We start from the raw sequence: 25,129 nt of genomic DNA, 5'->3' as shown, positions 1-25,129 counted from the left end.
CCTGAGTCCCTGGGCTTTCCAACCCTCTGTAGCAATGCGCTCGCTGCCCCATCAAGCTACAGAAATGCCTACAAACCTCTTGTTTCATCCTCATTTCTTATCAGATGAAGAAACAAACACACTTTTCTCTAAACTGGCATGAGTATCTCTAGTAAATGCAAAATATTTCAAAAGAAAAAAAGAAAAGAGAGGGAGAGAGAAAAACAAACTCTGCAACTAGACCAGAAATATTGAGGAAAATGAATTCATTCTTCACTGAATCTAGAATTGGGGAGTCATTTCTGATTGGGTTTTTGTTCCCAAACCTTCACCTCATATCCACATGGGATTCTCTTCCTCACTGTCTCTGTGTCCAATAATGTCCTGGAGAGTCATTAATAACCATTTCCTGAGCACCTGCCATGGGCCAGAGGACACACTGCAGAGAAATACCTCCTGCCTGTAATTCACTCTTCTCTCATCATGTGCACTTGGCATTTTTATACAATAATGGAATTATCATTACCTCATAACCTGAGTGTTTTCAGGGCTTGTTCGTAAGCCTTTGCTTTAGGCCTAGATCACGATCTTTTCTTAGCATGTGTCCAGACTGATATATAAGCGAATCTGCTGTAAATGAAAGGACAGCTCATTAGAAATCGACCACCGAGGAAAAACCCTGATGTTATTTACACATGGAATCAGTTCCCATTCTGCTGGGGCCACAGATGCAGTTCCACGGGGGCTGGGTCCATTTCCCCCTTCCTCTTCCTAGCCTTGGCCTCTGAAAGGCTCACTGGTGTCCCCCTCTCAAGGAGGTGGGAAAATGAAGGGTCATTTTGTCATCTGTGGAGGTTTGTGGTCTCTCTGTGTTGAAAGGATTTAATTATAAGATTTGTTTGGAAAATTATGACAGAGGGAGTCAGATGGACACACATACAGGATGGGAGGAACACAGCAGAGCAAGTGAGGGAGATGATGGGGATGTTGAGACAGAGAGGAAGGATGTTGAGAGATGGGACGCTAGGGGAGAGGCAGATAAACAGAGGAAGGGCACACAGAGGAAGGAGAGAGAGACAGATACAGAGAGCAAGGGAGACATCAACAAATGGGGTGGGGAAGCACACACACAGAACACATGGGGTGCCTGCACACACACAAATATGAAGAGAAAAACACACGCAGAGGTATCACAAAGATGCATGGAGAGAGACAGAAGACAAAGATGTAGATGGGGGAAGAGATCTACTGATGAAGCCCCTTCCAGCCAATGCTTAACCTGTTCCTAGAACGTGTGAGAGTCTAAAAGAGCTATGGGTTAATACGTTTATTATTTATAAACGTGTTTCCACTTAAAAAGGAAAAATGATGGCAGACAGCCAAGGGTCATTTCCCTTGATATATGAAATGGCTTTAACATTGAATCAGAAGTCCTCTCCCTTTGCTCTGTTTGTCGGCAAACTACAATTTGTGGTCATCTGTACAGCGACTAGCCCAGGCAGCAGTCCGTGTGCCCAGAGTGGGGCAGGGAGGAGCCAGAACCTAGTGGACACTTGTCAGAGCCCTGCTGGGGACCCACTGCCTGAGCCGCGTCCATATTTGTGGTTTTAGTGGAAACAGCCGCACAGCAGCCCCTGTCACCCTGCCGATAGAAGAGGTCCTGCAGACCCTTACACGACTTGATCGCCTACTTCCAGCCCCCGGAGGAGGAGATGCAGCATGAGGACAGGCAGAACAAGCTCCGCTCACTCAAAAACAGACAGAATCTTTTCAAGGAAGAGGTAAGTCCAAAACGTTAGAAATTGAGATTCTCTTTGTGTCCAGAGCTAAAGTACCCCCAATGACTACAATTTAGCCTTGTCTCCATGCATGCACGTGTTTAAGAAAGAGACAGAGAACGAGAGAGAGGAAGCTGGAAAGAAAAGGATTCCCTGGAAGCCGCCCTTCCCTGTAGGCACCCCTGAGCACATTAGCAGTGAACATTGTCGTGCTTGTATGTTGGCACGTTCAAACCAGATTAATTTAAAGCCTCAGTGTCACCTATGTATCCAAAATTCATCTTCCATAAATCTCAACTATGAGCGTATGGCATTGGCTGTGATCACCACATTTTGGAAGGTGTCAGAATTACCCTGGAAACTTGTTGGAAAAATACAGATGCCGAGGTTCCACCACATCAGAAATGCCTGAGGAGCTGGTTTGAGAGATACAGATGCTGCTATGTCTCAAGTCGAACTTGAGCCTCTAAGTCACTTGGGATGGGGCCCGGATATAGGGGAAATGCTAACTTGGGGCTCTAGGGACCCTGGCCCTAGTTCTGGCTCCATCCCTGGCTGTGTGTGTCCTTAGACAAGTCACATGCCTTTTCTGAACTTGGACGTGATGATTTGGCACTAATTTGAAGGCCATGGTCATATTCCTGCAGCCCCCCATTCCTGGGGACAGGGCTCGTCCCTTGGGCGTTTCCAAAGTTGATGGCATGGGAAGTAGACCCCGTCCCTACCCAGCTTTCTGATGTGAGCAGACTTTGGCTGGGGGAACATTCTGTGTGCCTTATAGGTCTGCTGAAACTACACTTAACACCTCCCTCCTGCTCTTTAAGAACAGCTGGGCACCGATATTTTTACTGGGTGGCATGGTATTGTAAATTAGCTGAGAAGTAGTTTAAAATCCTCTTTTAGTCTTATTGTCTGTAAATTCCACCTCTTTTCAAGGGGATGGGGAGATGTCTTGTGCATCTAAGAGAAAAATAGGTCCTATATCCAGGGCTGTTTCTGGGTGAGTCAGAATCATTTCACACCTGACACAGGGCAGGCTTCTGTGAGACTCATTCATGCTCCCCCTTCCTCAGTATGTCCTTGGATTGAGTTAAAACACGTGGGGAGCAAACCCGTCAGAGGAGACTGCTGATACTCCCCAAATGGATGCTATTTAGGTCTCTGAGGCATAAAAATGCATGTTTTGTTTTGGGGAGGAAACAACAACATCCAAACTGGCACCATGAAGGTCTTTTTGCATATTAGCGTCATCGGCTTTAAAAGGTGAACGATATTGGAGAGGAACGAACAAAAGGGATCCCATGATCTTAATCAAGTATTTTTTCTTTTTGCCCAACTCACCTTCACAGGGAATGTTGGCCCTTGTGTTAAACTGCATTGATCGCTTAAATATCTACAATAGCATAGCGCACTTCACAGGGATTGCCAGGGAGGAGAGTGGGATGGCCTGGAAGGAAATTCTGAACCTCCTCTACAAATTGCTGGGTAAGTACATACCCAGAGCCCTCTCCCTGGGAAGGTGGCCAAGGGTGGTCTGTAGGTATTTCCATGGGACGAGCTAAGGCTGTCATCCAGCCTCATTCTTTGGAAGCTTTTGTTAAATCATTTGATTCTAAGCCAGCCATTCATTCTGTTAACTGGTAGCGTATCGTACTTTCCAAACGGACAGCAAGATGTCAGCGAGTAGAAGCAAATAGCAATCAGTTTTGCCAAAACTACCTGTGAAACCCTTAACAGTCACACTCCCCGAACCTCAATGCTTCATCTTTAAAATGAGGGAGCAAGACAAAAATACGTTTCAGGTACCCTCCAGTTCTAGATCTTTGACACCTGCAGTTTGAGGATGTTTACCCTCGACTGTGTGCCCTTTCACTGTCCACCTGTTGAGCCGTCATGATTCCTGCTGCTTTGGCCTGTTCCTTATTTCATTTTGGTGGAAAGAAAAAGGCAAAGAGTAGGGATGTCCCAGCATCCAGCCTTTCTTTTCACAATTGTGAGTGTATGGTGACCTTCCGGTGCCTGCTGTCACTGATGCCATCACATGGGCCCAGGCTGCCAGGCTGCAGGAGGAAGACAGCATCAGCCTCTGCAAGAAGGTGGCCACCAGTAATGGCTCAGCCATGGTAACATAGCAGTATTTTAGTACTTCGCTGTGATGTAAATGCCCCATTGAGAGGAAGCCCATGGAAAGCTGAGCGGGCCAGACGGGAGGCCAGAGGAGTCAGGTTAGACTCATTCTCCATGTCAAGGGTCAGGCAGATTCGATTGCCGCTTTAGTTAGTGACCTCATAAAGTCTCTTCCAACTCTAACATTTTGTAGTGATGTGGCTTGAACTCAGTAGTCATTATTACAATAATAGCTAACGTTTGTTGAGTTCTGTATGCCAGGCAGTAGAGTATCTCTTTTTGATCCACAGAGCAACACTGTGAGGTGTAGGTACCAATTTATTGATGAAGAAACAGACGCTCAGAAATGCTCATAACTTATCTGAGGTCACACATGTTGTAAGTGATGGAACTGTTTTGAGCCCAGACAGCCTGACCCCAGAGCCTCGAGGTTAATCCCTTGCTAGGGCCAACCCGAAAAGTGGGGTAGGAGCTCAGACTGAATTCTGCCCTCCAGTGACCGTGGAGGTACAAAGCAGAGGTCCTGAGGAAGACATTTCCTTATCCAAGTACCTTACAAACATCTGTCAAACCCGCAGTCTTTGAAAGCCAACAGCATGAAGAACGGGCTACTTGGGGGCCAGTCAACTTACATGGACTTATTCCAGAGTTGCATCTACAGTACAGGCCTATGGAGGGAAGTTTACTTGGTCTAGATAGGTGGAAATCTAATGACAGCATATTCTCTCTCTCCCTTTACAGTATCACCTACCAGTGGTCCTCAGATAATGAACAAGCACCAGAATCAGCTGGAGGGCTGGTTAAAACACAGATGTTGGGCCCCATCCCCAGAGTTTCTGGTTCAGTAGATCTGGCCAGAGAAATTGTGGCCAGTGAAATTGTGTTTTTAACAAGTTCTCAGGTGATACTGACATTCCTCTCCAGGGATACACTTTGGGAACCACTGTCATGTACTGATGTGTTTTAGATATTTTAGAGTTTCATGTTTTGTTATGACTTGCCTATTAGTTTAACCAGCCTTTTCAGTTGTGTTCATTTGCATGCCTTCCTTTAGCACTGAAGAATAGCAGGTCTCTAGCTCGATTTAAGAAAACATTAGAGGAAATTGAATTCTTAAGCCAGTAACCAAGCAGATATTATTTTCTTGCTTATCACCATCTGAAGTGATTTTATTAATTTGTGTGTATATTGTCTCTCTCTCCTGTTTCACGGAGGCAGGGAATCTTGTCGCATTCCCACTGCTTTATTCCCAGCAAGTAGACAGATGCCTGGTACACAGTAGAATCTCTGAAAATATTTGAGTGAATGGTAGATATTTTACTCTCCAAAATGTAGAAACAGGATTGTATCAAAGGGCTTGGGAGGGGAAGAGTGTTACTCTATTCTTTTTAGTTGCTAAGCAGGTGGAGTATTGAACAGCACCCCAGGTTCTCAGGCCCATCACTGTGCCCTTTAACCTGCATGATCAAATGTGTTCTTGTTCACAGCTGCTCTCATTCGTGGAAACAGAAACAATTGCGCTCAATTCTCCAATAACCTTGATTGGCTAATCAGCAAATTGGACAGACTAGAATCTTCCTCAGGTAAGATGTGATAGGAAACATAACTGGAGAAGGTGGGGTTTTTCAATTTCTGTTAAAAAAAAGAAAACCAAGTTGAATCTCTGAACAATTCTTTTTTCCACTGGATTGCAAGCAATCCTCAATAATTACTTCAACGAAAAGAAATATAAAGTCCTAAATTTTCCTGGCACTCTTATAACTTTATTGAACAACTTGAACCCATGCTTCAAATATCTTTCCTTTTCTGCTTCATTTTTCACTTTTTGCCTTCATCTCCACCCTCTGGGTTCTTGACTCGCACTCTGCCCACCCCAGGGTGCTGGTCCCCTTCTAAATGCTACTTGGACTGTTACTCTCTGGGTTTCTAAACCCTGTCTGGACGTAGTGCTCTCAACTCTTTGGTTAGAAGCAGGTCTGAAGGATGACCAAGAACTTAGAGGAAATGAAAATCCTCATACCCCCTGAATCACCCTTAACATCCTATCTGGAGCCCTTTGTGGTGACTCCCAGAGAATTTGAGTAAAGAAGAGTGGTCATCGTTGGTAAGTGACCATGCCCTGAGGCTCTGCAGTTTGCTTCCTCAGAGATGAGAGAACGTGAAAGGTGTGCGCCCCCATCTGGGAAGCTAAAAGGTTTTTAATGCTCTTTTCATCGTCTAGAGATGGCAGGAGCTTGGACAGGCCAAGGCAAGGCTCCTCCAGGACCATCCACCTACATATGTCTTCTTCCAAAGCCTCTGTTTTCTTCAGTGCCTCCACCCATGGGCCAGACTACATTTTAGGGTAATTTATGAAAACCTTGAAAGAAACAGAATCAAGAGGAATCTTCTCAATAGAACCAATAAAGATATTGGCCAACTACTTCCCATGCATTTCCACTCCGGTGTTAACCCTGTAGGTGCTAGGCTGCAAGGGCACCTGTTAGTTTTTCTTCAACCTTCACTTAATACAGAAAACCATCCAGTGGGCTCAGGAAAGGGCACAAAGCCAAATAGCCTTTATTTGTGAGCTTATAGTTTACTGACATACCAGTGCATCTAAAATAAAATTCTGGGATGATTCCTAGAAAAATTCTTATTCAAGGAACCCTCAGACTATTTTCTAAATTACTTGAATGGCCTTTAGAATTTATAGTAAACTAAGTATCCCATTTTCTATCTGTTTTTAAATTAAGTAGTGTTTGGTTTGATCAAATTAAGAATTCTCTTTTAAAGCTGCTTCTCTACACAGAAGGATCCTGGCTTTGTCCAGGAAGAGGGAGATGGGGTTAGTGATGAATAAACTCACTTCTGAATTACAGACTGGTTGACCTCAGGGGCTCCTGAAGTGAGCCATCCGAGGTGGCTGCATTTTTCTTCTGGCTGGAAGTATTTAATAGATTCAAAGAAATGATGATACTCTGTTCACTCAGGATGGTCCTTTCACCCTCAGGTTTCTAATTATAGTCAGCTCTGCAGGTTATTTAATGTCCAAATGGTTTTTGTGGTATTCGCGTAGGTATCTTGGAAGTTTTGCACTGCATCCTGATTGAAAGCCCAGAAGCCTTAAACCTGATAGCGGAAGGCCACATCAAGTCAATCATCTCCCTGTTGGATAAGCACGGGCGAAATCACAAGGTGGGTATAGAAGGAACCCCAAACGGTGATTAACTTTACCTGGCTTTTCCCTTTCTGCCGCTTAATAAGCGTTCTGTGTTACTGAGAGGATGTTGACTACTCTCTTTCTTGGCTTTGATTTAAAATAATAATAATGATACTACCTTTGGAAACTGAGGTCCTGAAGGACCCTTCCTCCCTAGGAGCACACTCCGAGCCAGTCACGCTGGGTCTTGGGTGGTCCCCTCAGTTTCCACCAGCTTCCCGAGCCTGGCTCATCATTACCCCTTAACCCACAGCTGGCTGTGTGTGGGGTACTCAAGCCCATACAAGGCCAGCTGCAGGATTCGCGCCCACCCTCGGGTCCAAGAGCCTTAGTAGTGAAACAGCTAATACCAAGCTTTGTAAAGAAGCTGTAGAAAAATCAGATTTAGAATAATGTAGAAAGTCTTGGCAACATGGCATGTTCTTAAATGAAATCAGACTTGCCGTGAGTCAAACCAGGTGAAGTAAGTGGATCTGCGTGAACAAGCCGGAGGGGGCGAGCTGTGGGGCTCTCCCTCTGATACAAAACAGGTGTGTGACCTTGCGCCCCAGTCATTTCAGCCATAAAACGGAGCCATCGCCAGCTCACTTATGAAGGTGGAATGCTATATCAAGTATTTCTGAGGTCTCTTAAAGTTCTAACATCTCCATTGTTATGACATTATATCTCTAAGCCACAATGATCTCGGGAAAGTCTATTAAAATATGTCTTATCTTGACCCTTCGACATCTGCCCCATATATGGGGGTTGCCGTGATGACTTGTTAGCGAGCAGGCAGGTACTCCGAGGCTGAGGGGGTGCATTTCAAGAGCAGATGGCATAATTGGATGTGAGGGATGGCCGCTGGGCTCATGTGGAGGGGAGAGAACCCAGCGTGGTCACTGGCCCTCTCTGCTCGCCATCAGATGGGGGCGCTGCACATCGGAGACGTGTCTCAGGTGGTCCAGGAGAACAAGACTCCGTAGCCCTGCTTGGATGACATGTATCGTCCTTAGGAAACAACAAAAAAGAGCTGTGGTCCTTAGCATCTGTGAAATTGCCTGGCAGAGAACAAAAAGAAATATCTGGGGGCTGTCATTGCTTTCCCAAATGTGGTAAATCAAAAGCAGGCATGAGGCCCCTGCTTCAGCCCAGCTTCGCTACGTTCCAACATGTTCCTTCCTGTCTGCAAAGTGTAATGAGGGTAATTGATGAGCACCCGAGTAACCTGTGGCCTGAGCCACGAGCTATGGGCACATGTCAAGAGGAGCCCTCAGACAGGAAAGCTGCCCTCGTTTCGTCGCTCCCAGGGCTGCTTTACGATCAGAACACACTTAGTAAATAACCAGCTTTGCGATGGCTTCTTTCAGCTTTTCCAGAAACCATCAAAACTGTATCTGTCTTCAAAACTTAGTTCAGATGCCACCCCCTCCATGAAGCTTTTTCTGAATCCCAGTTGGATATGATCTCCTCTCCTCAATCCTTGTACAACTGTGCACACTGTTACATGGTGTTTTCACTCTGCCTTTCCTTATATTACGTGTATACTTCTCTCAGAGATTCAGTTCCTTTACAGCAGGGACCTTGTAAACCCCATAGTGCCCAGCTCATACGTTATACACGACAGGCATTTAATCCATGTTTGTTGAAGGTGTAATGAATGAATTAGAGGAGTGGATGCGTAGAGCCAGAATCTACTCCTGTCTCACCTTGAATGATTGGCTGGTAGCTCATATATACGTACAAGTCTCATCTCATCCCACAGATGGCTATTAGTAGTAAGAAACACACTTACTATGTTGGTAGCACCAATGTTATTGGGTAAAAAGAACAATTACTGAAAATTATAACAGTTACCCTCTAATTCTTCCATGGAGTAAGCATGTAATAATAAAAGCAAACTATACCCTTTTCACTTGTCCCCCCACAACCTACCTTACTCCAAACCTGCTCAGTGTTATCACAGATTAATATGTTTTATTATCTTCTTTGTTTCACAAGGATTTGGAGCCACTGTGAGAAACATACATGGTAAAGTAGTAATATCATTGGTCCTGAGAAGGTATAAATCAGACTTGAAAAGTTAACCTGGGGTGGGGATTTGGGGCAGGAGGGGGCGGTGCAGAAGAGAGCACAGGGAAGCAAACCATTAACTCCCACAGACCTACAGTAGCTCCATAAAATCACCTCCGAGTTCCCAGGCAGCCAATGTAGACGCGTTCCCAACCACCCAGTTCGCGCATCCACAGCGAGGACAGAATCTGTTCCTCAGGGGCAGCAAAGCACTCATTTCTCAAATATACAACTTGACCAAAAATTCACAGAATTAAGTACATTTTGCATTTTTTTAAATTGTTTTTATAGATAAGTCTGAGGACAAAACTGCAACAGCCAAATGATATGTCCATGGATGTACAATACCTAGTTCTTACCTTTAAAGCAGAATTCCCCCAGGAGCCTGTGTCTGGGGTAGTGACTAATGGAGATTAAAAGCACAAGAGAGGATCTTAGATGAAATGTGGTGTCTTTGATGAAAATGAGTACAACTAAGTAGCAAATGAATCCACAAAGTGGGCCAGGGAAATTCTCAAGTTGGGCCAGTGTACAGATTAGAGGAGCCTGATGCCTAAGACAGACAACCCCAAATTCTCACAGTGAAGTCATTGTCTGAGGCCGGCCAGTGGGAGGGCTCCGTGCTGTGTGGTCGTTCAGAAACACAGGCTCCTTCTGTGTAGCGGCCCCACTGTCCCCCAGGACAGGACTTCACAGACTGTCATGTGTTTATGAATCTCTTGGGAATCGTGATAAAATGAAGGCTCTGATCTGGTAAGTCCGGGGGTAGGTCTGAGCATCTGTACTTCTGGCAAGCTCCTAGGTGAGGCCAGCGCTGCTGGATCCCAATAAGGAGACCCCTGGGATTTGTAATCCTTCCTTGGATCTCCACATCCAGCTGGAAAGAGAGAGGGAGGGTAGGGGCTAGGCCTGAAAGCAGTGTACATCACATACACCACTTTCCACTGGACAGAACTCAGTCACATGACCCCACAGAACTGCAAGGAAGGCTGGGAAATGTAGCCTCTCTGCTCAGGACAAGAAGGCAGAGTCTGGTGACCACCGGGCAGTACCTGCCACAGCCAGCCACTCATCCCAGAGGTCACTGGGATGCTCCCTCTCTGTCAGAAAGTACAGATGACCCCTAGCACTGTGTGCATGTCCCCCACGTGGACTGGCCCATCTATACTCCCTTCACTTTTTTAAAAATTTTATTGGAGTATAGTTGATTAACAATGTTGTGTTAGTTTCAGGTGTACAGAAAGTGATTAAGTTACAGGTATACGCATATTCATTCTTTTTCAGTTTCTTTTCCCATGTAGGTTATTACAGTATATTGGATGGAGTTCCCTGTGCTGTGCAGTAGGTCCTTGTTGGTTATCTATTTTTTATATAGTAGTGTGTAGGTGTTAATCCCAAGCTCCTAATTTATCCCCTTCTCCGCGTTTCCCTTTTGGTAACCATAAATTTGTGTTTGAAATCTGTGAGTCTGTTTCTGTCTTGTAAATAAGTTCATTTATATCATTTTTAAAAAATCAGTTTTCACATATGAGTCATATCATATGATATTTGTCTTTCTCTGTCTGACTTACTTCACTTAGTATGTCATCTCTGTGTCCATCCATGTTGCTGCAAATGACATTATTTCATTCTTTTTTATGGCTGAGTAATATTCCATTGTATATACGTATCACATCTTCTTATCCATCCCTCTGTCGATGCACATTTAGGTTGCTTCCATGTCCTGGCTATTGTAAACAACACTGCAGTGGACATTGGGGTGCATGTATCTTTTTGAATTATGGTTTTCTGCAGGTATATGCCCAGGAGCGGAATTGCCGGCACCCTTCACTTTTAAAAGAACCCATTTAAACTTTTTCAGAAAAGGGAGTTTGCCCCTATTTCCCATTTTACCCAAAGAAATGCCTTCTAAAACAAAGCCTGAACGATGTCAGCACATTTATGGCATCATTTATTTGTAGGCGACATACTACTCCCTTAGTCTGTGCGCTTTTCACCGAGGCTTTTTTCTTCTCACTGTTCCTATTGTATGTGGATTAAGCTCTGCTTTTCTTCCGGCTGTGACAGCAAGGCTCCTACAGCTGTCACTCCAAGGCAAAACAGATGAAAATGTGTGATAGGCTGGATGATAAGTATTTAATTTCCTGGCCATCTATGGCTCTTTTCTTAGAGTGGGAAATTATCCTCTGGATTTCCAGTGCCACAGTCAATATGTTTCATGGAGTGGTAATGGTGAGAATCCTCCGTAAAACTGCCTTTGGGGTTCTTTTCTGCTTGTCCCGTAATTGTACTTTGTATTTATCTGGAATGAAATTGACATGCAGGGAGTCAGGTAGAAAATTAGTTTGTGAGAATTATGGATACAAATGCCATCAACAACCTGAAGCCATCCAACCCCACCAAGCATTGAGTCTTCGGTGGTCACTTTGTGAGACTGAACTGCGGCTGCCCCCTCCCTGTCAGCCCAGCCTGCCACAGGCCGTTATTTAGCCCCTGCTGTTTGCACAGTCCTCCCCGTAGCGGGGAGAGGGAGGAGAGTGCCTGGCCCAGCAGCTTGCTCTGCCACGATAGGAACACAAAATCTGTATGAATCAGGCCGCAGCACAAGGAGGCGGGGCAGACAGGCCAGCACGTGGCGGAAGCGGCCAGAGACTGTTCCCACTTCCCAGGTGGCTGGAGAACAATGTGGATTAGGGACAGTGCACGACGGGTCTGGTAGATTCAGGGGCCGCCTGGTTTGCTTGCTCTTGTGGTTTGCTGTCACTCTAAGGGGAAGAAACGGTAGGTGAAATGTTTTTGAATCGGGCTTTCTGGGAATATAAGGGTATCTTAGTGAACTTTGATAATATCACAGCAAGAGACCCAAGACTCGGAATCTGCCCTGCTCTCCTCTCTACCCCACCCACGTGAGTCCCAAGCCTGCTCTGAGCAAGGGACCGTAGCCAAATGGGAATCGCAGTGTGTTTCAGGAAGCACTGTATGAATGCCTACTGATCTTCTGCAGAGGGCCCCCAGGGCCAGGCAGGAGCACAAGTGTCAGCTTGAGGCCCACAGAGGGCCTTCTAGCACCTACCCTGAGAGGAAGTTGTGCCTGGGTTTTGTGCCCTAGATGACTCACCTCTCCCTAGTCCTGGCCCCGGCTGGGATATTAACGTAGACAGGCTGTCTTCAGAGCTCAGACTCTTACCCACTTTAACAGAACAGTGAGCACAGGTGCCATGCCTAGTTTGGAGGGATGGGGCACAAGACTAGGGCAGAGCAGTTAGAAAGAAGCCCAGCCTCATTTTCCCGAGGGGCAGCAGGCTCCCGGGCATCCCTCACTCATGCCTGGTGAGACAGGTGCAGCTTTCTTGACTCTAAACAGGTCCTCGCACCTGTCACCTGGCCCCCACCTTCACGAGACCTGCTTCCTTCACGTGCTGTGGCCATCAGGTCCTGCCTGCTGTGCCCTCCCAGGGGTCCTAAGGTCTGGCGGCGTGTGTCCTGCTGCAGGTTCTGGATGTGCTGTGTTCCCTCTGTCTCTGCAATGGGGTCGCAGTGAGAGCCAACCAGAATCTGATCTGTGACAACTTGCTGCCCCAGAGAAACCTGCTCCTGCAGACGCGGCTCATTAACGATGTGACAAGGTAAGGCCACCACCGTCATTCCAAATGCCCATCTTGTCCCCAGAAAGGAAAGGAAGAGGGCTGATCTCAACTCCAAAGCCACCTGCCCATCATTTCTGTGCTGATGCAGCCGCGTAAGACGAGACCAGGCAAATGTGTACTTTTTCAGGGCCTTGTACTCCAATCCCTTCAGCTGAGTTTCTCAAACTTCTCCTGTAAAGCAGCCAAAGGTAGAGTAAATATACCATCTGAGAGCTAAAGAATTTGGCCTTGAGAGAGGGGTCTACCATGTTTTATATTAAATATTAATGCATCTCTTATACCTTCTTCCTAACGTATTTATTTTTATTTTGCTGTACCAACACTTTTTTCTAAAAATCTTTTAATAGAGTGGATGTCCCATGTTGAGACCATGATTTCTTGTGTCCTCTGGCACGTGGCCGTTTACCCCAGGGCCATCTGTGAAGGCCAGGATGAAGTTCACGGGCCCATGCAGAACCCTGGCCTACTGGTCCATACATGCGGCCACATGGGAGTCATGAACTCACTGGGCCTGGACTAGGGACCAACTTCAGCAACTTTCCACCTAGACCCGCTCTCTACCCTGCAATGTGAGAAAAGAACCTCCCCTCAGAAGTGTAGAGCAGGCTCTGGTCTGCAAGCATCACACAGACTTTCTGCTGGGTACCAGTCTCGTTTTTCCCCTGTGAACCCGAAACTGACATAGCCCCAGCCCAGGCCAGTGGACCTCTAAGAGTAGGATTCCAACCAGGACAACTCCAAGTAGTTTGTGCCAAGCTTTTTAACCATTTCTGCTGGATACATTCAAACCTCTATCCCTTGACAAAGTTGCCTAATAGTCATGTCTCCACACACCCCCTCCACCTTTTTTGTCATCAAGCTTGAATTTTTTTTTAGCTTTAGTGAGGTGTAATTGACAAACAGAAGTGTAAGATATTTAAAATATACGATGTGATGGTTTGGTACACATATACATTGTGAAAGGATTCTCCCCATCGAGTTAATTAACACATCCAAGCACCTCACACATTTACCATTCTTTTTTTAATGAGAACGTGTGAGTTCTACTCTCTTAGTGAATTTCAGCTATACAATACAGTGTTATCAACTATAGTCACCATGTTAAATCCTCAGACTTTATTCATCTTATAAGTGAACGTTGCGCCCTTTTACCAATCTCTCCCTATCCCCCCAACCCTACCCTTGCTCTCTGGAAACCACTTTTCTGCTCTTTCTAGGAGTTGGACTTTTTCTTTTGTTTTTTCTTTTTTTTTTTTTTAAGATTCCACAGGTAATTGATACCATGCAGTATTTCTCTTTCTCTGTCTGGATTATTTCTAATAGTGACTTCTTAATGCTTTCAAGAGGCCATTGTTATTAATAAGGCCTAGGGGGAAAAGCTGATGCTATGAAAATGGTTTGGGGGTCCTTAAACCAATTTACCAGAAGATGGAACTTGAGTGAGTCAGTTCTTTCACTTAGAGAAGAAACAAGGGTCTGTAATCATACAACTCTGTATGATGTGTTCATCATCTTTACCTGTGGATGGCACTCCGTAAATGTTGGTTGCCTTGAATAGAATATTTGAAGAGATATCCTTTATATTTTATAAGGGAATTAATGTTGTCCTGACACCTCCCACTAAGAACTTGATCCAGTGTTGGAGGCTCGAAGCTTTTTGTACTTTAGAACAAGATAAAAATCACAAAATTGCTCTTGCCCTTGGTTTACATGGGCCGATGCTTCCTATGGTCTCGTTCAATTTGCTTTTTTACTTCTTAAGAGTCTGTTGATGCCACCTGTCCCATGTTTAATTTCAGTATTCGGCCAAACATCTTCCTGGGAGTCGCTGAGGGCTCAGCACAGTACAAGAAGTGGTACTTCGAGCTAATCATCGACCAGGTGGACCCCTTCCTCACAGCAGAGCCCACACACCTGCGGGTGGGCTGGGCCTCTTCCTCAGGCTATGCCCCATACCCCGGAGGCGGAGAAGGATGGGGGGGCAACGGTGTTGGTGATGACCTGTACTCCTATGGCTTTGATGGACTTCACCTTTGGTCAGGTGAGCACCTTGCCAAAGCTTTGGCCCCTTATCTCTTCCTGAGGATGACTGACGCTCAAATTGTTCAAACTGAGATGGTCACTTCTTGTTGAAATGATATAGACTCAAGTCTCAACTAATCAGGTGGTTAAGCAGGAAGAGCATCACATCTGAAATGAGACTGTCCTGCATTTAAACCATGAAGCTAGCACTTCAGCTGCATGGTCTAGTACAGATTACTTAACTTTTCTCAAGCTCAGTGTCTGCTTCTGTACAATCCTAATTGCATAGACTTGTCAAGATTATATGGGTAAACAGGGAAGGAGAAAAAGACTGAGCATTTACTTACTGGGCAGTAGGCTACATATCTTTTGTACATTTTTTCTCTCATTTCATTCTTACGGTGACTCCCTAAGGTGGATAATATTGATCTCATGTCACAGACATGGAAACTGAGTACAAAGATGTTTAATTAACTTACTCCCAATCACGCTGGGACGGATCCACATCTGACTACAAGTCCGTCATTCTGTCGATGCAACATATTGCTTCATGATAGACTTTGTAAGGTGTCTGGGTCTGTGCCTGACACACAGTAGATGCTAATCTCTTAAAGGAATTCAAAGCTTCCTTTTTTTATATAGACATTGATGCCTTCCCCAAAGCATGTCCATGGCCTGTGCCTGTGGACGAATGGGTTGGCTTCTGCCTGGGTGAAAATGGAAAACTAACCCTCAGGCTTTCACCCACAGCAGAAGCTCTACTCCTCCCATCTGTTGTCCACAGTGTGTCTTACTGTACCTTTTGTAAAACTGCAACTGGAGACACTGTGTCCCTTATAGAAATTCCTTAGGTAAGCGTTGTACTGCATGCCTCTTACATAAGGAACCAGGACACACATTTCTCCTTAAATCCAGTACCAGGGAAAAGTTTGTCTCCACAGGACAAAACTATGTATTTTCTTTTGTATCTGAGAACTACATTATCCATCATGTTTTCCTTCTTCCCTTAGCTTCCAGCTAAAACCAGTAGCTCAGGTCCTGGTCACATGTTTCTTATCGTTGGTCTTTACTTTCAATTGATCAGTATGGGTTTTTTTTGTAATTTTGTGCTGTTTTATATTCAGTATAAACATTTTTTAACTTTTAGGAATGGTGTAAACGTATGTATTTAGGTACTTCTTTATCTGGGATCATTTATGGGAAGAAATCGTCTGTGTCTGTTTTTGTGTGGCCCAGGAGACAGTGTGGTACAGACAAAAGTGGGTACAAAAGGGCAGGATGATGGGTTAGAGGGAAATGGCAGTCTTGTTCTCATATCCTCCCAGCTTAACCTTCCCTGGTTCCATTTTCATGGGGGGTGGGGATGGATCTTCTCCTCTTGGTTCTCAGAGCCGCATCGTAGAGCCACTGTTTCCGTGGTGATACGGTCATAGTAGCCTTTAGCCGAGATTATCATCAGATGGCATAAGGCTCTCAGGAAGTTGTCTCCGGGGAAGTGATTTGAAAAGAAGGAGTCCTTATGCTCACACACATCTACAGCTCCTGAGTTTGATAAAATTGAATCTGTGGGGGAACGAGTGGGATTGAGGTGAGAAAATCATTACCTCCTGCCTGCTGGTTGCCACTCAGCTCCTGCCCTGTCCTCACTACGAGCCAAGCGTATTCTCTGGATCCCAGGCTGCACCTAACAAGAACTCTGGATTGGTTAAGGAAATACGAAGTCACCAAGACCCTTGGATGAAGCAAAATGGCCCCTAGTTTCGAAGACAAACTAACCATTCTCAAAGGAAAACACTTACCCCATCTTTTCTAGATTTTGCAGCCCTCTGTGCCCCTCCATGGCATATCCCTTTGTAAAGTCTGCAGAATAAATACATCAGTGAGTCAGGAGACAGACGACCCACTCGTTGTACATCCAGAAAGGGCTGCTGTCAGTGCATTTCAGGACGTGGACATCCATCCAGTTGTGTATTGTTCCAGGAGTGGACGGTGCCCAGGAGTGTACAGTGTTCCCTTCTTTCCTCTTGTCCGCTCAAGACCAGGAAGCCAGATGTGCTGAGCCCACATGGTCATTACTAGCAAGGGCTCATCTGATTGGAAATACAGGGGAAGGGGGCTTGGGATTCAGTTTTTCAAAAGCTGACTGTGGCTCTCTGAATATTATTCACATAGTAATATAACTCCGTATAGGTGCATTTGGGGGACTTCACCCCTCAGCCTTCAGCATCTGGTGAGATGTAGAGAAACCAGCATCTACAAAATTGGCACCTTTCATGCTCACTAAAACACAAAGCTTCCTTGGGTTTGGGCATCATTCTGAATTCTCCAAGCAGCACACAGGGAACATATATCTAGCAGAAGGCACTACAGATGGATATGTCATCGTGTGCTCCAGCAGAAGAAATAAGGTTTCTGTTAATGGCTTCTACCAGGACAGCAGTGAATTCTGGACTATCTGATGAAAGGGTAATTGTCTGATGTAGAAATGAAGTGAAGTGACGCTTTAACTTACTACAGGAGGGAATGGAGGGTGGCTAGGGAGAGAGAGTGGAAACTGGTCTGACAATTTTTCTTCTTTTCCTTGAGATGTAAATGCCCGGGTCCATTACCTTTATTTATTTTTTTTTATTGGAGTAGAGTTGATTTACAGTGTTGTGTTAGTTTCAGGTGTACAGCAAGGTGAATCAATTATATGTATACATATATCCACTCTTTTTTTTTTAAGATTCTTTTTCCATATAGACCATTACAGAGTATTGAGTAGAGTTCCCTGTGCTATACAGAAGGTCCTTATTAGTTATCTATTTTATGTATAGTAGTGTGTATATGTCAATCCCAATCTCCCAATTTATTCCTCCCCCCCTTATCCCCTGGTAACCATAAATTTGTTTTCTACATCTGTGACTCTACTTCTGTTTTGTAAATAAGTTCATTTATACCCTTTTTTGTAGATTCCACATATAAGTGTTATCATACGATATTTGTCTCTCTCTGTCTGACTTACTTCACTCAGTATGACAGTCTCTAGAAATGGGAGAAAATATTTGCAAACAAAGCAACAGACAAGGGGTTAATCTCCAAAGTATACAAAAAACTCATGCAGCTCAATATCAAAACAAACAACCCAATCAAAACATGGGTGGAAGATCTAAATAGACATTTCTCCAAAGAAGGCATACAGGTGGCCAAAAAGCACATGAAAAAATGTTCAACATCACTAATTATTAGAGAAATGCAAGTCAAAATTACAATGAGGTATCACCTCACATGGGTCAGAATGGCCATCATGAAAAAATCTACAAACAATAAATGCTGGAGAGGGTGTGGAGAGAAGGGAACCCACCTGCACTGTTGGTGGGAATGTAAATTGATACAGCCACTGTGGAGAACAGTATGGAGGTTCCTTAAAAAACTAAAAATAGAACTACCATATGACGCAGCAATCCCACTCCTGGGCGTATACTCGGAGAAAACCATAATTGGAACAGATACATGCACCCCAGTGTTCACTGAAGCACTATTTACAATAGCCAGGACATGGAAGGAACCTAAATGTCCATCAACAGGAATGGATAAAGAAGGTGTGGTACATATATACAATGGAATATTACTCAGCCATTAAAAAGAACAAAGTAATGCCATTTGCAGGCACATGGATGGTCCGTTACCTTTAAACTTATCTATGTGCACAAATTAAGCCACTGCCTTGAACTGGTCATTAACTACTTATTAAAGCACAGAGGATGTTGCCGAAGTTGGAAAGAATGGCAGAGCCCTTAACACTTTGTCAGTAGAGAAGTTCAAGAAGGAACAGCATGGCTTTGGAGGTATGCCTGGGTTTGAATCCCAGCTCTTCACTTATTTGGGTTTTTTAACCAGGCAAAAAGACTTGGTTTCAGAGACTTGGTTTCCTCAGACGAAATGAAGATGATACAAGGCTCTTAGGAAATTTAAATGAAACGAGGGATGTGGATTTTTTGACACACACTAGATGCAAAGTAAATATGATTTCCCTTCCTTCAGTGTCTATGAAGTCAACCGTCATCATAAGGACCAAGTCCAGAGTTTCTCACTCAAGATCATGAGATTAGCCCCATCCTGAGGGGGAAAAGATCCCAGGTTCCATGCTGAATGGGAAAGGAAGTTTTAAAGTGACATCCTGGGAATATGAATGAGCTTTTTCTCTGGGTAGGGGGAGGGCAGCCTTAATCGGTCTTTTTAGCCACCAGAGCCTATGAAGTCACTTTCAAGCACAGCTGTACAAACATCCCCCATCTCAGCCCTGCCCAGCCCTCCCTACAGACTCCTGAGTCAGCCCAGCCACTGTGATTCTCCTTTCGGAGGAATGGCTCTTTTCTTATCATTTTCTCCCTCCTGATGTAGCCTTTACATACGTAGCCTCTCAGAACTGCAGTCGGGGGTGAATTTGGCTCAAGGCAGCCTATATAGTACGTCACTGGTTAGGGAGCAATTTCACAGGAGGAAATCACACCTACCCTTCCCTTTTTGCAACATTTTCCCTTGCAGAATTGGAATAAGCAAAGGAATTCACCTTCCCAAGAGATAAGTGATACAGAAAGTAAATGAATGGAATGAAATTGTATTTCCTGATTTCTTAGAACTTCTGACTCATGAGGAAAAATTAGCTCTACAGTCAAACTTGGATGAGAGGGTCTTTACGTATCTCCCTACTAAGATGAGCTCCAGGGTATCGGTTCATCTATCAAAACACACCCTACTGTGACTTGGACTTTTCCAACCCTAGCGCTGTGTGGAGAGGGGTCAAGGAGTAGCCGTAGGACACCAGCATTTTTATGTATTTGGATCTTCTCGCTTTCCAATTGCCTGAATATTTGTGTTTACGTTATAATGCCAAACTCTGCGGTGCGTGGGGCGATGGAAATGCTGAGCGACAGTGTTTCCAATTGTCTACATTACTCATCAGGAGAGATGAAATCCCTCAGTATTACACCCTTGGGTTCATTAGAAGATGTACAGCATATGATAAAGTGGCTTTGCCCTTTATCTTAAAAACGCTAGGCTTGGAACAGCCTTTCCAAGCTTCCTGGCACCTTCAGGTGGTCCTGAGCCTCTAAGTCAGGGGAGGTTTCTTCAGACTAGCAGAAGAAGCTAGTAGCAGAGGCCACAAGACTTCCCAGACTGTCTCAGTAGGTGGTCCGATGATTACTCAGAGTTCCTAATACCTGGAAAAGCAGTTGAGGCGATTTAGAAAAACTGTGACATGTTTACTTTTCCTTTCTACAGCATCACGTTTCTATTGGTTGTGCTAAAAGTGTCAAATATATCGTACATGTATTTGAAAGTGACGGTTTTTGAGCACAGTCTTTCAATAAAGGGATTTATTGGTTTGAGTAACTCAATTTTCAAATCACTTTCCTAGACTCAGCCCTCAATGCTATGATTCTCCATATTGTTATTTTTACCCAATATTATAAAGGACATACTATCCCTACAATGTTCGGGTAAGCTTATCTACTGTTAGCCTAGTAATTAACAAGTCTGGAGTTATAAAAGCAATAGTAATAGCATTTATTGTGGTTTGCAATGTGTCAGCCTCTTCCAGTTACTCTCTATGGAATAGTTCATTCAAAACTCACAATAGGGCTTCCCTGGTGGCGCAGTGGTTGAAAGCCCGCCTGACGATGCAGGGGACACGGGTTCGTGCCCCGGGTCTGGGAAGATCCCGCGTGCCGCGGAGCGGCTGGGCCCGTGAGCCATGGCCGCTGAACCTATGCGTCCAGAGCCTGTGCTCCACAACGGGAGAGGCCACAACAGTGAGAGGCCTGCGTCCTGCAAAAAAAAAAAAAGCTCAGACTATGATTTTGATTTGCCTATGATGCTCTTAGCAAATGTTCCAGCAGCAACTTCTACTAGAACACGGGAGTTAAAAGACAGTGTCCTTCACCACAAGGACATAACTTCTTGTCCTGGTGGTGGTTTTCAAATGAGAGAGCAGACTGGACAGGAGAGACACTCCCAGCCATCCTTCCTCAGTAAGGCTCTTGGTGCTACGGCATATTGAAGGCTAAGTGACGCTCAGAACTCAGTCTCAGGTGGCATCAGAGCAGTGCCGTATGAAGAGCATCCCCCGTGAAGGGTGCTCTTCATCTTTACTGGCTGAGGCTCAGACTGGCACAAAAACCAACAGTGAATTGTGAGAGGGTGGGACGAGAGGGCCCTGGAGTCACAATTCAACCCTGTCAGTCTTGTCCTAGTTGATGTGGATCTCAGAAAGCTAAAGGTCCTCCTCATTTGTATTTTTATCCAGTAAGGATCTCGATGCTTTTAAAGGTAGTTGTCCAACCCAGCATTTCGATAATTTCCTGGTTTTCCCAAATTCATGGAAATCTCTCAGGATTGGTGCAAATGACTCCAGTGATATTTTCCAGAAGTTAAACTAATTGAAAAAGAAATAGTTGAAGCAGGAAAGATTGGTTTTTACTGGGAAAACAAGAAGTCTTAAGAATGAGACCATTATGGCAAAGTTTGCTGAGTTTTAATACCAATTACAGACTTGAATATGATAAGGAGGGAAAGATTCTGGGACCCTGGGATATCTAAACTCCATAAAAGGAGCTGAGAGGACTCAGTCTTGTCAAATGGAGACATTGGAGAGGTATCAAACCTACACACTCATCAAGTTTGCTTAGATTTGTTTTGTTTTAAATAGTGTTGACTGTAGGTCCTACAATGAGGAAGTTGTTCTTCATCCTCAGTGATGAAACAAGGTATAAAGTTGTAAAAACAGAGTTGAGGCCATCCCAGGCTAATCTGCCAATATGCATCGAATATATTAGGTGCTGTTGCCCTGTGGCCGTGCCGGTGGTCCAAGTTCTACATCCTTTATTCCCCTATCACCCCTCATCAGGCCCCCATAAAGCCCCACGTTCCAGCCTCACCGAACTCTAGCCATTCTGCAAATGTCATACACTCATACACTCCTCTTGCATAAGCTGTTCCTGCTGTCTGGAATGCTCGTTTCTTTCTCATTTATCTGGTGAACCTTTCATTCTTCCAGTTTTAACTTGTTCCATACTCTCAGGCTGACTTTGCACCTTGTTCTACCTCTAAAGGCATCTCGTCATGTACACCTTCATTCCAGTAGTTATACTGAATTGTAGTTCTTTATCTGAATGTTTATTTTCCACAAGACTATGGATTTCTTAGGAGTGGGAACTGGATCCTCAGTCTTTGATCCCCAGTCCCAAGTACAGCATGTGGCACAGGGTAGAGCCTCATTACTGTTTGTGGAAGGGTGGGAGGGAATACAATATGATTTTGTCAGTCAACCAAAACAACCACAAGGGGGTACCTACATTTTTTTATTAAGGAGAATGTAGTAGTTTCACTATTTTAAAATCCACCACTTAGTTTGGAATCTATTACTAGAATAGCAGTAACCACTGAAAAGGAGTTCTAAACTAAGATTAGGAATATTACATAGCATAGATATATGTACAAAATTTATGAACTCACATAGTCATCATAAGGGGATTTTTTAAAAATTGCCTTTTCATGGCGTATTATGAAGCTATTAAAAATCTAGTTTCTAATGAATATTCCATTATACAATCAAATATTTGCAATGTGATAAGTAGAAAAAACAAGTTACAAAATCTACCTTATCCCAGTTTGGGTGAATATTTAAATATATGTGAAAAAGTCAAAAACATGTAACATTTTTTTCCTTGTTTATACTTTTCTGTATACACAATTAACATTTATAATGAATGTGTATTAGAGGAAATAGAAGAGAGCAAGATCTTGGGGCATCTGTGAATAAACACACAGTCATAACACACTCTAGGAGCCACACCCAGCAAAGTGGTTTGCCCGTTACTTCAGACACCAGGCCAGAATCTGAGCACACGTTGAACGGGTTGAATTCTTGTTTGTTTTCATTCCTGGCGGCTTGAGTCTTTCCTCTGGGACTCATCTCGTCTTGGGCTGCCTGTTCACAAAGCTTAGGAAACCATTTCTCATTGCTCACCTCACCTGTGAGCATCTCCCCAGAGTCCCACACACCTTCTTCCTGTTCTTTGCTCACCAGGCCGCATACCCAGAGCCGTGGCCTCCATCAACCAGCACCTCCTGAAGTCGGACGACGTGGTGAGCTGTTGCCTGGACCTCGGAGCACCCAGCATCTCTTTCCGCATCAACGGGCAGCCTGTGCAGGGGATGTTTGAGAACTTCAACACAGATGGGCTCTTCTTCCCTGTGGTGAGCTTTTCAGCAGGTGTCAAGTAAGTTATGGCTGTGATCTCACGGAGAGTAGCTGTTCCCCCAGCTCCCACCACTCTTATGAGCTGGCGAGTGTGGTAATCTCCTTCAGGGCTTCAGCACCATAAGCCAAACTCCCCGAAGAAAGCGATGGTGAAAGGGGAGGAGCGATTCAGAGTCACGTGTATATATTTGTGGGACACGTACCTCCTGCCAGCGTTTATGTTATGTCCTCCGATAAATAGTAAGATGAATAAGATAAATCCTATGTAGAAAATTACCTTAATAATTGCAAAAAGTATTTCATGCTCATTACAAAAAAATTTGAAACATATAGATAAGACAGTAAATATCACCCATAATCCCAATGTTTAGTTCTAATCTCTATTAGTATTTTGGTGTATTTTCTTCAAGTCTTTTATATTACAGATATATGTATTTTTTAATTGACATCACACTAAAAATGAAGTTTTGTCTTGATTTTTTTTCATTCAGCAGTAAGTACAGAGCCTTTTCCTGAGTTATTAAGTATCCTTCTCGAAATGACTTTTTTGGCCAATAATATCCTTTCATTTGGCTGTCCCACAGTATAACCATTACTTTATGTTAGTCTTCCCTGCTGATTTCTTTTTTATTGTTATAAATGAAATTATCGTGAACATCCTTGAGGATAATTCTTTTGTCTGCATTTCTGTTTAGTTCCTCCCAGAAGGAGGTCAAAAGGTATAATCTTTTTAAAGTCTAAATTTACAATCGTGTGGCCAAAGAGATTTTCAGGAAGATTGTACGAACAGTTCAGAATTCATTATCAACAATTCTGAAACCTAAAAAACTCTGAAAACCATACATTTTTTTCTTAACTCATTTCACTGCAAACTCCGACCCGAACTTATTTTGTGTAAAAAACTGGCATCAACAGAAATGAGGCTGTTTTCGGTCCTTCGTGTATTCAATTTCTTGTGAATATTTTCATGCTTAACAGCAAAAATGTATGTGTTTGATTATGGGGTACAGCCTCTCACCTAGCTGGAGGTTCTGTTTAATATACACTACGTCTTATTTTCTGTCTTCTTTAAAATCTGAAGCATTCTGAAGTCTGAAACACAGCTCCAAAAATTTCAGATAAAGAATTTCGGCCTGTAGTATCATTTAAAGTAACATATGGGAATACCCAACTGATTGGTTCCCCATTAACTTTTACTGTTATGGGTTATTTTTAATCTGTGCCAATTTGAGAAAATTGTGTCTTAGTTTTAACTTCCTATTTGTTTGATAACTGACGTGGTTAAACAGTTTTTATGCTGATTGTTCTTACATGTTATTTCAACCCAAGATTTTTTTAAAATTCCCTGTTCTCTGCCTTTCTGGTATTAATTTTGGGGGCAATATTTTATATATTAAGATTATTAAACTATTATTGCTTTCAAATATTTTTCCCAGTTTGTGATTTACCTTTTTAAATTTAGTTTTTTTCTTTTTTTGTTGTTTTTTTCCCTTTTACAAGAATAATGCAAGTCAAAAAAAAAAAAAAAACCAAGAGCCCATAATCGTACCATCCAGAGATAACCATATTACCTTTTTATTTATACATCTCAATAATTTTAAATTAAATTGGGCTTGTACTATGCATGTTGTTTTTCTTCATACTGTTGACAACTGTTGTGTTCATTGTTCTACCCCTTTCCTTTTTTTTTTCTTTAAACATCTTTATTGGAGTACAGTTGCTTTACAATGGTGAGTTAGTTAGTTTCTACTTTATAACAAAATGAATCAGCTATATGTATACATATATCCCCATATCCCCTCCCTCTTGCGTCTCCCTCCCACCCTCCCTATCCCACCCCTCTAGGTGGTCACATAGCACTGAGCTAATCTCCCTATGCTATGCGGCTGCTTCCCACTAGCTATCTGTTTTATATCTGGGAGTATATATTAGTCCATGCAGCTCTGTCACTTCGTCCCAGCTTACCCTTCCCCCTCCCCATGTTCTCAAGTCCATTCTCTACATCTGCGTCATTATTCCTGTCCTGCCCCTAGGTTCTACATAACCTTTTTTTTTTTTTTTTTAGATTCCATATATA

At 43.7% G+C, this 25,129-nt stretch overlaps 1 protein-coding gene across 1 annotated transcript in view; it reads left to right on the top strand.

The window, feature by feature from the left end:
* The window catches only part of RYR3 (ryanodine receptor 3), a 550,597-nt gene that overhangs the window by 289,149 nt on the left and 236,319 nt on the right, over positions 1-25,129 (top strand). The window contains 8 exon segments of the mRNA XM_079909615.1: positions 1,591-1,648; positions 1,650-1,760; positions 3,107-3,242; positions 5,372-5,467; positions 6,943-7,061; positions 12,631-12,764; positions 14,585-14,826; positions 22,879-23,071. Coding sequence (XP_079765741.1) covers positions 1,591-1,648; positions 1,650-1,760; positions 3,107-3,242; positions 5,372-5,467; positions 6,943-7,061; positions 12,631-12,764; positions 14,585-14,826; positions 22,879-23,071 — 1,089 coding nt within the window.

The sequence above is a fragment of the Stenella coeruleoalba genome (genome assembly GCF_951394435.1).
Source record: "Stenella coeruleoalba genome assembly, chromosome: 2".
NCBI lineage: Eukaryota > Metazoa > Chordata > Mammalia > Artiodactyla > Delphinidae > Stenella > Stenella coeruleoalba.
The sequence above is the reverse complement of the archived record's forward strand: the minus strand, read 5'-3'. Positions and strand labels throughout refer to the sequence as shown.